Source organism: Neofelis nebulosa, chromosome 5, assembly GCF_028018385.1.
Source record: "Neofelis nebulosa isolate mNeoNeb1 chromosome 5, mNeoNeb1.pri, whole genome shotgun sequence".
Taxonomy (NCBI): domain Eukaryota; kingdom Metazoa; phylum Chordata; class Mammalia; order Carnivora; family Felidae; genus Neofelis; species Neofelis nebulosa.
Window position 1 is genome coordinate 18,297,298 of NC_080786.1, and position 18,214 is coordinate 18,315,511.

Sequence of the window (18,214 nt, forward strand, 5' to 3'; positions counted from 1 at the left end):
CCAAACAAGGGGAAGATTCATGAGTCTCCCAACCACATCATCACTCCCAACCACAAACCTGAATGTGAGATGATCATACACTATTTCCATTTCTTTCTCAACATTTCCCTCTCCTTCCCTTCCTGCCCCTCTACCTCCTCTCTGTCTCCCCTGCTCCCAACTTCCCCTTTACCTCTCCCTCACTCTCTCTTTTGCTGCCCCTCTCTTTCCTCCCTTCTCTCCCCCACTAGTTTAATTTGTTTAATTTAAACACATATGATTAGTCCACCCAGTGCAACAAGTGTTGGAGATATCATGTCTTTAAAACATATTACTTAAGAAGTTAATGCTTCAGATTTTTCTATAATGCTTATGTAATGTAGGGGTGTTGACATAAGGTTAGCATTTCAAATTAGGCACTGCTACCCGTATACTATTAAGAGACACCACCGGTCTAGAAAACAATAGAACTACTATTTTGTTTTTTAACGCAAAGCACATTTGCTGTTAAAAAGGTTAAATAAAAGTGCCTCTTCTCAGTGTCTAGAACTGGAAGCAAAGTAAAGAAGAGTAGTAATTTCTAGACCTAGTCCAAGTGCAGACAAAAGCATGAGCTGACTCTTCTTTCCTTTCCCTTCTTTGCCAAGAATTAGATAACTGTCTTGTCAAAAGCCATGTCCTTCAGAAGTTTCACCGGATGCCCTAACCTCATCCTACAGCAACCACTGTGATTGCTCACGATGAAAGCTAATAGCAGGAATCCAAGGCATTATGAGAAACTGATGTCAGATGATGGACAGGCTTGTGAGAAACTATTGGTGCTGTTCATTTCCTGCATATGGAAATGTCCACCACCTTGCATCCCTCTATAAACACTTTCCCACAAACTCAAAGTTTTTTTCTCAGCTCTTAGCATTCCGGTGCATTGAGCCTGAGGTCCCGTTGCCTTCTACTCTACCACCTGCTCTGGTCTAGCTTGTATGATACGACCTTTCATCTTCTTATACTGATACTAAGTACCAGTGCTCACTTAGTGTCTATATTCTTCCTTTTCCAGATCTTCATGACTGCTGAGCTTCCGTGCGCTGTCCTTGGTACTACCCTCATCTCCACTCCCTCTGTACTGTCCTGGCTGCTTTAGAGAATTGCCTGTTCTCCTGGACACATGTGCTTTTGAGTGGTCACCCCGCCCTCCCCCCACTTCTTCATCTGCAGATACCTCCTGCCATGTTGCCCTGTCATCTTCTCTCCACGTTCACCGGCCTTCTCAAAGCCTTCTGCTTCCAGCCACTCACTGGCAACGATTCCTTGCTCTCTACAACCACCAAGAGGCTCCTCCTCAAAGTTCCAAACCCTTTTCCATGCCTTATTAGATCAACACTAACTCCACCAACTCCTCCCTCCCCACAGGGAAGATTCTGGCTTCCCTGCCCTAAAGGGAAATTTTGATTCTGGCTCTTGTGCTTCTATCCACACCCTCTTCTCCAGAAATCTTGGCCAGTTTCTCCACGGATCCTTCTCTCTGCCATCCGTCCCCAAACCAATGATGGTCTTTTCCCAGCTACCAGCCACTGTCACCCATACCCCGGTATGTGCCCTGCCATTCTCAGCCTGCATCACTTCAGGTCGCTAACTCAGCTCACAGCCCATAAGCTTCTTCTACCTAACCAGCACCACATTTCTTCAATACCCCAGCTCCCAACTGGCCCTGGCTTCAAAGGCAGGTATCCCTTGTTTTATACAATAGTGCTGCATCATTTGTCTAAACCACCTTTAAATTTGTTTTTATATAGGTGCACCTGGGTGGCTCAGTCAGTTAAGCTTCTGACTTTGGCTCAGGTCATGATCTCATGGTTCATGGGTTCAAGCCCTGCGTCAGGCTCTGGGCTGAAAGCACAGATCCCGCTTCGGATCCACTGTCCCTATCTCTACCCCTCCCCTGCTCGTGCTCTCTCTCTTAAAAATAAATAACTTTGGGGCGCCTGGGTGGTGCAGTCGGTTAAGCGTCCGACTTCAGCCGGGTCACGATCTCGCGGTCCGTGAGTTCGAGCCCCGCGTCGGGCTCTGGGCCGATGGCTCGGAGCCCGGAGCCTGTTTCCGATTCTGTGTCTCCCTCTCTCTCTGCCCCTCCCCCGTTCATGCTCTGTCTCTCTCTGTCCCAAAAATAAATAAAAAACGTTGGAAAAATAAATAAATAAATAAATAACTTTTTTTTAAAATTACATAATACATATTAGACCAGAGTTTCTCAACCTTGGCACTATGGACATTTGGCATTCAATCATTGTTGTAGGGCTGACCCATGCCTTGTAGGATGTTTAGCAGCATTCCTGCCTCTATATATGACATTCCAGTAGCATACAACTGCTCACGCCTTGTTGTGACAACCAACAGTGTGTCCAGATATTGCCAAATGTCCCTCTGGGGCAAAATCACTCCTGGTTGAGAACCACTGCACTAAAGGACATAACATTTAGAGAATATCTGCAGTAAAAGGATCTTTTTGTAATGTAAAAATCTCTCCTCAGTTTTCATATTGAAAAGTCTAGATTTTTGTACACCGAGTTGTTTCAAAATGGATTACACTTGAACATATATACATATATATGCATATATATACATATATATAGGCAACATGCTACTTACATATATGTGTTAAAGTTCATTCCTATAGTCTGGATTTGGGTTCTCTTCATCATATACGCTTGTTTATAACTCTATCTAGATCATTGGCACCATGAGGGCAATAACCTCCTTTACTTCACACTCTGTGAAGTACACATCTATCATGACTCCGAGGCATACCTGCAGGGAGACCAGTAGAGTTTACACAACAATGATGTTATCCTGATGACAAATGCAACCACTCATTCCTCTTGATTAAACATCAGTCTGAAGAGCTGATAGTCCACATTTTTAGAGCCATAACCTTGAATCTCATTCTGAATCAATTTCCAGATGAAGAAAAGGCACCCATTTTTCTCAAACATGCAGGACCTGAAATAACTGTGGAAGCCCAATGCCATAGATTAACTCTCAGTATAAAATCAGAGGCAACTAGTGCCCATTTCTGGTGACCCTTTCTGCTCTCCTCCCCTCCCACTCTTCTAATACATTACACCTTCCTATTTTCTAACCCATCCCCTCTTTTAAAATGGGAAAAGACCACATTAGTATGGGAGTTCTAAAACTCCAGTGCCTACAAGTGCCAGAGAGTTGATATTAATGAGAGAAAGGCACAGTTGTTTTATAAAGACTGCTGAACTTAAAATTTTAACCAATATACATATTGTGTATGTTATATGATAAAAATATTTTTAAATTTCACAAAGAAATATACTCTCTCTCCTTTTCCTTGAATTACTTTTGTCTTCCCATTTTTGACAAAAATTAAAACTGTGTGAAATATTTCTTTACCTATAAAAAGATACAATAAGCACAAATGGCATTTATAAACATAAATAGCCTCAGGGTTGGGGTGTAACAGGGAGTGGTGTGGACTGTGATGAACTAGAAAGTATATCTCTTTCTTCAGAGATGGACTGCCCTTCTCAGTTTAGTTGATCATCACCCTGTGCGAATTTGGACTCAGTATTGCCAGATCTTCTGATTTTGCACATGAAGCAGGAAATCTGGATGTCATCTGAAATGTTCTGGTTTTAAAAATTAGCTGAGATTTTTGAACGCTCCACAATCCAAACACTGTGGACTGCCAGTGTGTGTGCCCCTTTGATTAAAATCTTGACTGAAACTCATTATACCAATCTATTCCCTTTCCTAGTGATTTGCATCGTCAAGTGTTTTAGCTCTGATTATGGATCAAAAGGTTATGTCAGCTACTTTACTTGAGTCTTCAGAGACAGGGACAAGAAAGTTTAGCTAGAGACTTGTACATGAAACTGGACTATGAAACTTGGTCCTAAAAATGGATATTTTTTAGTTTCAGGAATTTGTGAGTCAGAAGAAATAATCTGAAACTTGCTTTGCCCCTTTTCTGTGCTAAGATTTCCAGACGGTGGGATCCCAGAGTCCCTCGTCATCATGTCTTCTCCCCTTTTCTGAATCAACAACTTCTATCTGGTCCTCCTCCTGCTTCCTTTTCCCTTCTCTCCCCACGGTGGTTTAGAGTTGGAAGACTTAGGACTCCATGTTATCCATCCCCCAGTAGCAAGGGCCTAGCCAGCCAGAGGGTAAGGAGGAAAGCAAAGATGTTCAAGGATCCCATCAGGGTAGTGGGGAACATGGAAAGGTGGTTGCTGTTCTGGGGAAAGATTTGGTGAAATGGGAATTTCTGGGGCAACTCTGCTGGAAGTGTGCAGACTGCAATGAAAGAATATCTTTAAAGTTAATGCCATTTCATGTTTGTACCCAGTGTCTTACCCACTAGGCCCATGCATGTTTGTTAAATAAATAAATGGCTGGCTGGCTGGCTGGACAGATGGATTAATATTGTGTTTATCAGAGAGTCAAAATAAACATGATGCAAAACTTGGTGCTTAATACTAAAAATTAAATGTAAAAGGATCAGCATTAGTATGTTGGGAAAAGATGAAGAGATAAGCCATTCAAGATTTTTTACGTATATAAAGAAATGACATGGGGAAGAAGGTGCTAGTGGGGGAAAAAGCTTAAATCAGAAGGATTTGAGCTGTGGGATGAAGTGAGAAGGTTCAATATAAAATTGAAAGAATTGGGGGCTCCTGGGTGGCTCAGTCAGTAAACCATCCAACTTATCCAACTTTTGATTTCAACTCAGGTCATGATCTCATGAGATGGAGCCTGCTTGAGATTCTCTCTCTCTCTCTCTCTCTCTCTCTCTCTCTCTCTCTCCTTCTGCTCTTCCCCCCTCTCTAAAATAAATAACTAAAATAAAATAAAATAAAATTTAAAGAATGACTCAACTTGCCAAAGACTTAGCTTCCTTAGGGGTGTTAATATATAGTCTTATTTGATAACCTGACCCAAACTAGTTAGGATCTTTCGATGGTTTTAAGTTGATAGTTCCACAAGATGAATCAGCAACATGGACCTCTCTAAACTGTCCAAATTATTTCCCACCACCAATGATAACCACTGCTCCTTTTAGACAGTTTTGCTTGGCAAAGGGTCCTATACCAAAGGTAAAATTGGCCAGATGGGGAATGGTTTCTGAACTCTGCTCCTCTCCCTTCTGTGAGATCTACCTTCCCAGGCAGCACCTTGTGCCATTAAGATTAATCTGCCTTATGTTCTATTCCCTAAGGGTTGTGTGTTTCTCCTCCAAGGACCTGAGATGCTATAATTTACTCAAGAGAATTAAACTAGACAGCCTTCTGATTTTACTCATACATGGGAAAGGCTTGAATCTAGTGCAAACCAAGAAGCCAGGCTTACTGCCTGTTGCATGATTTCCAGCATAAATATACACAACTTTGCCTTTTCACACACCAAGTCCCTCTGAGAATCGAGTTTTTGAAATTAATGTTAGTTACAACATGGTTAAACCTTGAAAACCTTAGGCTAAGTTAAAAGCCAGTCACACAAGCCACAAAATGTATCATTTCACTTGTAAAAAATATCTAGAAGAGGGACATCTGTAGAAACAGAACATAGATTTGCGGTTGCTTAGAGTAGAGGGGGTGAAAGGGATAGGAGGAATGGAGGTGACATCTAAAGGTACAGGGTTTCTTTGGGGGATGAGGAAATTGTTCTAAAGTTGATTGTGGAGATGATTTCACAACTCTATGAATATATAAAAAGCCATTGAATTTTATGGTATGTGAATTAGATCTTAATGAAGCTGCTAACAAAATAGGTTGAAAATGTTAGTAATATTTTACCATGTCAACCTATTCTACATGCAGGATAATACTTGGCAATTAAGCAGACATTGCCAAGTGTCAACTAAAAAAAAAAAAAATCTCTAAGTCTTTGTTGAACAAACAGATGGAGTTTGCTTTCATAATAATATGCTTGATAAAGTGGCAGCATAGTTTATTAGTCTAAAAAAATAATACATCTGAGCATGTAAGAGCTGAGGAAAACATATCACCCTTGGATTACCACATATTGGTCTTGTTTTATGGGGTGTTTGGTAACCATGTTTTTCAACAGTCACTTGGGATAATGTGCAGATGCAGTTCTCAAATGAGCAGCATGGCTTCCAGGGTTCAGTTTCTCATATTTGTTTCTAGACAGAACCAAATACGGACATCTATTTAGTGTCCATTCCTGGTGACAAAATTTGCACTACATGTGCATTTTCCTTAGCAGGGCATAGTGGCCAGCACGTGGGTTATTTGATAAGCATGGAAAAGTAAAAAGATGGGAACATGGAAATAGGAGAGCAAGAAATGGTAAGTTCCCTGGGAGAATTAGTTAGCATGTGATGTTGTCAACTATACTCTAATCTTAAGAGAACCTCACCTACCTATTAATTATGTGTGGGATGTTACTCCCTGATGGAAGTTATCTAATGATGAACAATGGACTTATGCATAATAATTGATGTATCATTGCCTGTGGTGGCTGTTTTGGGTAAAGATTATGGTTCTGAGTTATATTTTAGAGAAAAGAAAGACGGGTGGGGTACACGGGTATGACCATGTGAACAACTGCTACCAACTTAATTTCTGTAAAAGTCGTGATGATTTTACTAAAGACATATTCAATCACCTATTCATCTACCCACCAAAAACATAATCTAGGAGAAATAAGAGAACAAATCAAATCACCTATCAGACTAGAGTCAGAAAATGGAAGACGCCCATTCCACTCACAGATTGAATTATCATTGGGTTCCAGGATTCACAAAAACCTAAAGGTCAAACAGTTCAACTATGTACATAAATTGCTGAATGATAATTCAACAATTTATAGGGAGGGAGAAGTTTTCAGTATCCTACTGCCAACACCAGAAGATAGAGCAGGCAAATCATGAGGTAGAGTGAGAAATGGTGAGGGACCTACATCTTAACTCTGGTTAATATTCCCTGCCCCACCCCAAGGCATGTCCCACAAGCAACACAGAGTCCAACTGTATTACAGTTGGTTCCTGAACATGAGAAGCAAGTGGCCTGTGCCTCTTTCTCCTTTATCTCTACCATGTGCACCTGATACCAAGAACTGCAAAGTCTTCATTCTGATCAACTGTACATAACCTCTACTATAAGAGAACAGGAGATAGCTTTCCTAAATGGATATATTTACTCCATCCACCTTTTCCAGGAAGCTGTGTGTTTTATTTTTTTTATGATTTTCTCATTTATTTGCTTATTTATCTTTATGTGTTTATTTCCATAAATTTGTGATTCTAAAGCTATGGTCTTGGACTTACACATTAGTAATAACAAACATAGTGGGGGTTTTTTTTGTTTTTTTAATATGAAATTTATTGACAAAATGGTTTCCATACAACACCCAGTGCTCATCCCAACAGATGCCTTCCTTAATACCCATCACCCACCCTTCCCTCCTTCCCACCCCCCCATCAACCCTCAGTTTATTCTCAGTATTTAAGAGTCTCTTATGGTTTGCCTCCTTCCCTCTCTGTAACTTCCCCCCCCCCCTTGTTCTCCCCCCTGGTCTTCTGTTGAGTTTCTCAGGATCCACATATAAGTGAAAACATATGGTATCTGTCTTTCTCTGCCTGACTTATTTCACCTAGCATAACACTCTCCAGTTCCATCCATGTTGCTACAAATGACCAGATTTCATTCTTTCTCATTGCCAAGTAGTATTCCATTGTATATATAAACCACATCTTCTTTATCCATTCGTCAGTTGATGGACATTTAGGCTCTTTCCATAATTTGGCTATTGTTGAAAGTGCTGCTATAAACATTGGGGTACAAGTGCCCCTATGCATCAGCACTCCTATATCCCTTGAGTAAATTCCTAGCAGTGCTATTGCTGGGTCATAAGGTAGATCTATTATTAATTTTTTGAGGAACCTCCACACTGTTTTCCAGAGTGGCTGCACCAGTTGGCAGTCCCACCAACAGTGCAAGAGGGTTCCCATTTTTCCACATCCTCTCCAGCATCTATAGTCTCCTGATTTGTTCATTTTAGCCACTCTGACTGGTGTGAGGTGATATCTCAGTGTGGTGTTGATTTGTACTTCCCTGATGAGGAGTGACATTGAACATCTTTTCATGTACCTGTTGGCCATCTGGATGTCTTCTGTAGAAAAGTGTCTATTCATGTCTTCTGCCCATTTCTTCACTGGATTATTTGTTTTTTGGGTGTGGAGTCTGGCGAGTTCTTTATAGATTTTGGATACTAGCCCTTTGTCCAATATGTCATTTGCAAATATCTTTTCCCATTCCGTCGGTTGCCTTTTAGTTTTGTTGGTTGCTTCCTTTGCAGTGCAGAAGCTTTTTATCTTCATGAGGTCCCAATAGTTCATTTTTTCTTTTAATTCCCTTGCCTTTGGAGATGTGTCAAGTAAGAAATTCCTGCGGCTGAGGTCAGAGAGGTTTTTTTCCTGCTTTCTCCTCTAGGGTTTTGATGGTTTCCTGTCTCACATTCAGGTCCTTTATCCATTTTGAGTTTATTTTTGTGAATGGTGTAAGAAAGTGGTCTAGTTTCATTCTTCTGCATGTTGCTGTCCAGTTCTCCCAGCACCATTTGTTAAAGAGACTGTGTGTTTTAATAATTGGGTTACTTTGTTGTTTAAACATTACTTTGTGTTTTAGAAGTTTGTGTTTCTGTGCACACACAAGCACATGCCACACACTGTCACACATACTAGTCCAAGATGAAGAAATATCAAAATGCTACAGTTCTTATCACTGTGGTGGAGAGTTGATAGGTAAATTTGCTTTTTGTTCATTTTTGTCTTTTACTTTTTCTATCATGAACTGCACTACTTGTATAATTTTTATGTAAAAAGAAAATTTATGAGAAACTATACACACGTTGCTTTTGATTCCTAAAGAGTGACCATTGAATTCCATTGGTGTTAGTTAAGTCCAGACTATCTCTAGCCATTTTCCCTAGGACTCTCCCCCTCCCACATTTGGTAACTAGTTATTTCTCTGGGCACAGAGCTCTGTTGGAATATTTTGTGTTATTTCTTTCTATGGAGGGACTCCCAAAACTGTGTTTGGAATAAATCAACACCTAGTGAGTCTTCCTGTAGATTTTGTTAGATTTCTTATTAAATTTGAGCCACTGCACCATCAGTTACCTAGCAGACAGTGGTATATACAACCTTGGGACTTAAGGTTAATGATTGTGTAAAGGGGAAGGGGAAACTTACCCAGAAGCAAAACACTCTTGAGTTAATGGATAGTGGTTTATATAGCCCCAAGTAGAAAGTGGAGCACATCATATAAAATTCAGACTGCAAATCTCTTCTTTTGGTGATGGCATCTTAATGCCTGGTCATAGTGATTTTCATTTCTCTATTGTGAGAAAATGGTATTGCCCTTAAGCTCTCTTTAGTCCTGTCTCACTGTACGGAACCTAGTGATCAGAGCAAAGAAAGCAGGACCAAGTCCAGTTGATTAGTGGGCATGCATCCCCCAGATCACTAAGTGTTGGATGAGTGTCAATCTGGATGTCTTAGTTTTAATGAGTAGAATCTCATTTTCTTTACCAAAAATCAAACTTTCTAATGAACTTTTCATTAGGCCTGACATTTGGGCTCCTGCCTCTGCATTATCACCTCTTTGAGAAATCTTTTCTGAGATCTTTTAGCTTTCTCAGGCATACCTCCAGGCTTCAAGTCTGCTCATCTGCAAGTTCCAGATACATCCCTCCTCCTTACTTTCTCCGCCATTGGTCAGTGGCAGAGATCTTGAAAGCCATGATGCCATCTGTCAGAGGAAGCAGGTGCTAGATAGACAGTGGGGTTTCAGCATGAATGTTCTGATCCCTGCCCTCTAGCTGGAACTGTACAAACGTATAGTGAATCAAGGATTGTGGTCAAAGAGAAGAAAAAACTCAAAGGTAGTTATAATGTAGATTATAAAGGACTACTATCGAGGAAGCACAAGGAGTTTATGGGAGCACCAAGTTTGACCTGAGCTGGGGGGTAGACAGGAAGGCTCCTCAAAGAGTTTCCCCTTTGTGATTCTGGACATAGCCCTAACCCAGTGCCTATGACATTATATGCAGATGATCTGTTATTGATCTGAAAGAATTAAAATTTAGCCTATCTTTAGACCCTTAGCACATTGCCTAGCACATTGTATACCCACATAAATATTTGTCAAATGGAACTGTTCTCTTTTACTTCATTTCTTTGTTTTTGTAATAACAGCTTTATTGAAACACATTTCACATACCAATAAAATTCACACATTTAAAGTGTACAAAACGTATCCATGAAAAACCATTGTTTCTAGTGGTTTTTAGTATATTCAGAGTTGTGGAACCAACAACACTATACAATTCTAGAACATTTTCATCACCCTGAAAAGAAACTCTGTACCTGTTAGCAGGTAACTTCCCATTGTCCCTCCAGGCCTTCTTCCTGACTATGACTTGCCTGCTTTAGACATTTCATATAAATGAAATCATACAATATGTGGCCTTTCATGTCTGGCTTCTTTCATTTAGCATAATGTTTTCACGTTCCATCCATGTTGTAGCATGTATCAGTACTTTAGTCTTTCTTCCAGCTGAATAGTATTCCACTGTATGAATATACTACCTTTTGTTTATCCACTCACCATTTGATGGACATTTGGGTTGTTTCCAAACTTTGGATATTGTAAATAATGCTACTTTGAACATTCATGAATAGGTTTGTGTGTGGACACCTATTATCAGTTCTCTTGGGTATATATGCAGGAGCGGAATTGCTGGGTCATATGTAAGGTTATGTTTCACCTTTTCAGGAACTGCCAAACTCTTCTAAAGCACATTTTACATTCCTACCAGCAACATATAAGGGTTCAAATTTCTCCATATCCTCATCAACATTTGTTATTGTCTGTCATTTTTATTATGACCATCCTCAAGGATGTTACATGGTGTCTCATTGTAGTTTGGGCTCTGTATTCCTGTACGGTGATGTTCAGCGTCTTTCATGTTCTTTCCTTCATTTTCACCTTTTCTGTTCACACCAAAGAATGACCAGGACTGGAAATTTAACACAGTCTTTTACACTTATGCTTACCAAAGGAAGAAACCATGTCTTAATTTGTTTTTATATTCTTAGCACCAACCATTGTGCTAAGCACCTAGTAGATGGTAAATAACTGTTTTCTGAATTAATGAATAGATGAATGATTGAATAAGCACATCCCTCATTCCAGCCCCCTTTTTGTCTGCGAAGATCCCTCCCAGAATTCTCTTTTTAGAAATGTCTGATGAGATTTTTCAAACTCTTGAAGTGAATTCAACAGATGACTCATGGTTGGCATGATGTAAAAGTAAACTAAGAAAAGCTGTGATATTTAAGAAGATAACCCTGTACATTACCAGATTACTCTGAAGTCATTTGTCTCCTTCCCAAGAGGGACCATCTTTCTAAAATAAAATCTGAGCAAAGTAATTTCTATGAAATTGTGAAAAGGACTCATTTTCTTCTGTTTTCTTTATGGATATTTTTTCTGAAAAGTAAGCCCTCTCGGACCTAGTTTAATAAAGAATCTATGAAATGTCATGGTAAAACATACAGTAAGTCATCTGTCATTTCAACCTGGCTAATCTTTATTGAAACCAATAAGAGTTTACCAAGTCAAAGAACTTCACAAGGTGCCGTGATCAAAGGAAGGAATTATTTTGTTATCTCAGCCCCTCCCTTCTCCACGTCCCAACAAAGCAGACCTTATTTTGACTTTTTGCACTTATCTAAAGCTGTGTGCATCTGTGGTAAACCACTGATACCAAACGAAACTGAATTTGCCCTTCAGAATCAGTTTCTTGTGTTTGGACACTGTCTACAAGTGAAGGGGAAGAGGCGAAGACCAGTGGGAAGTGGGCTGCTTCTGTCTGTGTTTTTAAACTTTAGTTTCCTGGGCCAAGGAATTTAAACTAATAAACCAACAGGACACTAACAAAGACAGTTACCATAATTGGACTTTATTTTTTTTAACTTTTTTTTAACGTCTCTTTATTATTAAGAGACAGAGAGAGAGACAGCATGAGCATGGGAGGAGCAGAGAGAGGAGGAGACACAGAATCCGAAGCAGGCTCCAGGTTCTGAGCTGTCAGTACAGACGCGGGTCTCCAACTCACAAACTGCTCATGACCTGAGCAGAAGTCAGAGGATTAACTGACTGAGCCACCGAGGTGCCCCATGGACTTTCTTTTTTTCTTAATAAATAGAGCTTCTATTATTTCACACTACCCAGTGTTGTTGGGTTTTGTGTCATAATGTCACAAGTTTAACCAAAAATAAAAATTTTTTTTTTCAACGTTTTTTATTTATTTTTGGGACAGAGAGAGACAGAGCATGAACGGGGGAGGGGCAGAGAGAGAGGGAGGCACAGAAGTGGAAACAGGCTCCAGGCTCTGAGCCATCAGCCCAGAGCCTGACGCGGGGCTCGAACTCACGGACTGCGAGATCGTGACCTGGCTGAAGTCGGACGCTTAACCGACTGCGCCACCCAGGCGCCCCTAACCAAAAATAAAAATTTTAGATGGCTTGTTCATTCTACTTAAAGTTAACTGTCTATTTTTAGAAAAAGATCATCATCACTTATACTAGAAGTTAGGAGATCTGGCTAGAAGATCTATGCTTTAATTTCTAGTGTGACCCCTAGGAAGGCCAAGCAAACTTCTGAAAACGTGTTCACCTCAAGAGTACTTGACGATCTCCAAGCTATGAAGTTTTCTGAATTTATTGCATGGTACCTTGAGTCCAAAGTCGATCCAGTCTTCTAAGAAAAAGTTCTGAAATAAGCCTTACAAAAGAGATTGTGTTCTCCAGAACCCAGAGCATTCCAGACATCTCAAATCTTGCCCTCTCTGCATGATTTATTGGATCCAACAGACTTCAGATATATTCCTACCTGCACAGCAAGAGTGGTCACACCTATTTCTAAGGCATTCAGAAATCCTGGGCCTAGTATCAACTCTATATGTGTGAGATAAGATAGTGGATAAGTATAAGATACTGAGCAAGTATATTACATCAGGGAAAGACTTTAAATTTTTTCTCATTAAATGTTTTATTTACCTTTTACATTTAAAACTAAATGATCACAAGATATAAACCCCAATACAAAAGTTGTATTCAAATGTATGAAACAGTTTGATCCTGCCTCCTCCCTGCCACACCTTACCTCCTGTCCTCTTTTTATCCTCCTCCACTCCTCCAAGCTAGGGTGTGTCTTTGACTTTAACATGATATTGTTTTCTCACGTTCCTTTTTTCTCCTTGTCACAGGGTACATCCCCAGTTACTTAGACAAGGACGAGCTATGTGTAGTGTGTGGTGACAAAGCCACGGGGTATCACTACCGCTGCATCACGTGTGAAGGCTGCAAGGTAACTGCCCTTGGACCAGTGAGCTCAGCACCCAGCCCAGCTCCTGTCCCCTCCCAGGATTCCAACAGAATGCAACAAGAAGTTTAAGTTGAAATTAGAACCAAATTCCAACATTCACAGCCTGTTACCATCCAAGTGTCTGGTTGTCCTCCTCATTTTTTGGCAGTTTCAAGAAACGAATTTATTTTTTTTTTTTCAAATCAAAAACAACTAAATAAAGTTTTGCAAGAGTATAATGTCTGGCTTTGAAGACAGGGAGAGAACTCATAAGATGAAAAGAAATTAGGGGCGCCTGGGTGGCTCAGTCGGTTGGGTGTCCAACTTCGGCTCAGGTCATGATCTCCCAGTCTGTGGGTTCAAGCCCCATGTCAGGCTCTGGGCTGACAGCTCAAAGCCTGGGGCCTGCTTCAGATTCTATGTCTCCCTCTCTCTCTGCCCCTCCCCCACTTGTGCTCCCTCTCTCCCTCTCTCTCTCTCTGAAAAATAAATAAACGTTAAAAAATTTTTTAAAGATGAAAAGAAATTAATAATATTCTCACTTTGAGTTTAAAAATGCATAGATATTTTATAATATATTTTCCCAAGAAATGACCATTTCTCCTCCTCTTTTATCAGCAGTAGTTGAAGAGACAGGATTTGCTCTACTCCAGGCTGTTAATCTGAGTAAATATGTTCACTTTTAAGGGTTCCATTAAGGAATATCTTTGAGGCTACTTACAGTCAATTGTGTTCTGAAATTACTCACATTGGCTTTCTGCACAGCCTTCAGCCAATAAGTAAATTCTGGGCATCCATCAGCTAATTTTATGCTCTACAGTCCCATCTTCAGGAAATACCTGACAAGAATACACCAGTGATGAACACTTCACTTCCCGAAAGTGAGCCTAAATTTGCCTACTTATACTCTTCATCATCAAAATTAAGATGAGCTTTTTGGCAAATATCTTTTGGTCCAACAACCTAGCCTCGAAAATAAAATCCACTGTAAAATAAATAAAGCTTAACCCAGGGCTACATCCAACGTTCAGCTAATGTTTTATAAATGAGGAAGTATAATAAGTCAGGGAAAGACTTCTTAAATTTTTTCTTGTAGAATGTTTTATTTACTTTTGTATTTAAAACCAGATGATCACAGGATGTAAACCCTAAGGCAAAGATTATATTAAACTGTCTAAAATAATTCGGTCCTCCCTCCTATGTTGCCCACCTCCCCTCTTCTCTCTTCCCTTCCTCCAACTAACCCCCCCTTTTCTCCTAACCTTTGACCCAAAACCCCTAAAATCAGCATGTTAGCTTGGTTTCAAGATAAGGTGCCCCATTTCCCTAGTGGAAGATCTTCCATGAAAATTCCCTATTTTTTATCCATAAAATTAGGAAACCCTTAGCGGAAGCCTGCTTAAAGTGATGAAATGATATATCCATTGGAATCAGGCATTTCTAAGTTCCCAAGGCCTTATATCTGCAAGGCTGTTTTTTGTAATGTGATGTAGTGTGCTTTCATTCACTCCGACCCCTTTGATCTAGAATGTGTACCTTTTAACAAAGACAATGCTAAAGATTGCTATTACATCTATGAAAATAATGTCTTAAGGAGTTTAACGGAACTGATTACAAATAAGTCCTGACTATTTATTAATTTGGGGGACTTGCAGACTGTCTCTTGAAAGCACACTGTTATTGGCTTGATTTGAAAGTAATAAAACTGCATTAGTCTAAATATATTCTCTCATTCTGAAAGCTCAGTAATTCAAACAGGCCTTTTTTCTAAATTAGCCCCAATTCATAAAGCTTTGCCTATCTGATTATGCAGCATTGAGACTCTTTCAAAAATCAGTTACTAATGGTAAATTCTGAATTCTGGAAGAGACTCTAATGAAAATTCCATTTAATACTCAACTCCCAAAGTGACTCTAAATGTGCCTTGCAGAGAACTTAATGCTTATTAGTGATTGACCTAAACAAAGGGAGAATCAAGCCTATTAACCTGTGTCCCTGCTTTATGTATGTCTTCATGATGATCAAGAAATCCACTAGCCTCTTTTGCCAAGATCACAGGATGTTTAGAGCCTGATTCAACTGAGGTTTACTTAAAAGAAATCATGTAGCAAAAAGCTAGATTTTTCAGCTTCTATGCCTTTATCTCAGATCAGAATCCTGTTTCTAGGATGGCCTCCATCATAAAACCAGAAAGCAGCTCTCCTGGGGTGATCATGCATTTAATGTAAGGACAAAGTATCTTGGAAAAAGGCAACAGTTTTTTGAATGAAACAGTTTTTAAGAGTGGCCAAAGATGAAAAAGGTCATGCTTCACATTCTGTTTATTCAAACCTACAACTTTAAAATATTTCTACCCCATACTTGCAGTGTATATGGGGAGAAACTTTTTTTGCCCATTTTTCCCCTGAAGACAGTAAAAATCTTTTGGAGCTGTTGTGTCTGTCTTGATGAACCAGTTTTTTTTTTGTTTTTTTTTTTTTAATTTAAAAAAAAAATTTTTTTTTTAATGTTTATTTATTTTTTGAGACAGAGAGAGACAGAGCATGAACGGGGGAGGGTCAGAGAGAGAGGGAGACACAGAATCTGAAACAGGCTCCAGGCTCTGAGCTGTCAGCACAGAGCCCGACTCGGGGCTCGAACTCACAGACCGTGAGATCATGACCTGAGCCGAAGTCGGACGCTTAACCGACCAAGCCACCCAGGCGCCCCTTGATGAACCAGTTTTTATGAATCTCTTACAGAAGGAATGGTGATACTTCCCCACAACAAATTATTTTTCTGAGAAAGATTCACAGCTATTATAAGTTGCCCAAATATTGAACCAGCAGAATGACACTTAGCTCCTTATCACACTAATTAGTGCATCATATCAGACCACTAATAAGAGGATCTAGTCCTTCTCAAAATGGAGAGAAACACGTCTGATGTTGACTTCTAAAAGCAAAACCCCATCTCGCCAATAAATCATCAATGACATGTATGTCCTTATCTAGTCCCTGGGGCACGTCTTTTGTTAGTTCACCTCTAAAAAGATTTTTTACAGGTAGACTACATTAAACATTCTGTATTCAGTTCACTTGCAGAAGTTAGTTTTTGTCCCTTTTTAAAATTAAAGGACCTAGTACCTTTACATTTACATTGACTCCACTCCAGTGGCCCTTCATCCTGTGTCAAATATGCTTTCATTATAGCTTAGGGGTCTTAAAGAGATCTGGTCTACGAAGAGCCCAAGAAAAGCCATCAGAGATAAGCCACAGGGAAGATGTCACTAGGAAAAGCAGAGCCTGCTACCCCAACACTTTTCCCAAAATAAGCAGTGTATAAATTATTTCATTCGCTCCATTTAAAAGTTCACAAAGTAGCTTTTTTTGGAAAAATGAATGTCACCCCTGTGTCTGGGACACCACACCTGATCCTCTCCTTAGCATTATCTGACTCCTCAGTATGCTGTCCTCCCTCTAAAACACGAGACAATGTCACAGTGTGTGAGAAAAGGGTCTCCCTAACTTCAGAGTACCAAGTTTCCTATCTTTAGAGCATCATTCTCCCCAGATGCCCTGGACTTTGGTGCTGCCACCTCTGGGGAGACCTTGCCTCCTCCAGAAGGAGGTATGCCACCCAGTCCCTCTCCTCCCTGTCTGTGACACATGTCTTCTTGCCAGGAATCTCCAGGTCTCTTTTGCTCTGCAGGCAGGCGTAACCCTTGAAGGGTGGATTGGACAGAGGGTAGCAGAGGTGGAATAGGGAGGTTCACAGGGGAGCTGGTTTTTCAGTTCTGTGACATGCCCAGGGAATTCATGCTTTCGCAGAATTTGCCCACCTTGAATACCCAGGGAGATACTGCTGACATGTCAAACAGCTGCCCATGTGTGATTGAGTGAATCTTATATAAGATAAGAGTATATCAGTGTATATCAACATCATTCAAACTAATGGATTCAAGTGTTTAAGGACACAAAACCCAACTATGTGACAGTTTTCCTGTTGAGACTTGAGCAATAGAAATGATAAGGGATTTTGCACACATACCCCAAAATCAAGTCCATTAGTTTCGGTTATTGTTGTCATTTTTCCATTGTATTCTGTCTCGTCCGATATAAAATTCTACCTTTGACCTTTTCATTACAAGGAAGGGCTCTTATGTCTGAATAATGAATATGCAAGGAGTATGTATACATAATCAAAGCCAAGGAAAGTTAACCAGGATAATTCAAATTTGGGCTTAATCTAGGTCAGCTGGTATTTCAGTCCCACTATTTACGTAACAAAATTAGAGGTCCCTTTAAGCTTTAGTAGATAATATCCTTCAAAATGTGTTTCTGCTTTGCTAGTCTACTAAAACGGATAAAATGAAGGCAAGGGGGGTACTATTTATAATCTGTTCATCTGTTCATTTAAATAATACAGTAAAACTGAACTCAGTTTATATCATATAAGCAGTTAAGTAAATAAGACTTAGAGTCTGACTCCTGAGCTCTAGGCCAAGTTCTACAACGTACTTACCACATGATTTGGGGCAAGTGATTTAACCTATTCGAGGCTTAGTTTTTTAATCCCTACCATGGAGATATTAAGAGTACCTACTTCATAAGGTTGTTAGAAGAGACAGAAGGATATGGAAGGTGTCTACAGCCCTTTGCAATGTACCCCTCATGATAAGTGCCCTCCACCACCATTAATGCCTACAATACAGAAACTCCATTGCCAAGACTGGAGTATCATGTCCAGGAAAGTTCTACTATAACACGTCTTGAGGATATTTGTGTCACCTAAACCTGGACTAAATGGCATGCTCAGCAGCCTTTATGGTGGCA

General features: G+C 40.0%; 1 protein-coding gene across 14 annotated transcripts in view; it reads left to right on the forward strand.

Moving 5' to 3' along the window:
• THRB (thyroid hormone receptor beta) overlaps positions 1–18,214 on the forward strand; it is a 390,903-nt gene that overhangs the window by 337,895 nt on the left and 34,794 nt on the right. For all 14 annotated transcript variants that reach the window (XM_058729739.1, XM_058729736.1, XM_058729734.1 and 11 more), the window contains one exon: positions 13,303–13,403. In XM_058729739.1, the coding sequence (XP_058585722.1) occupies positions 13,303–13,403 (101 nt within the window). The remainder of the gene's footprint in view (positions 1–13,302; positions 13,404–18,214) is intronic.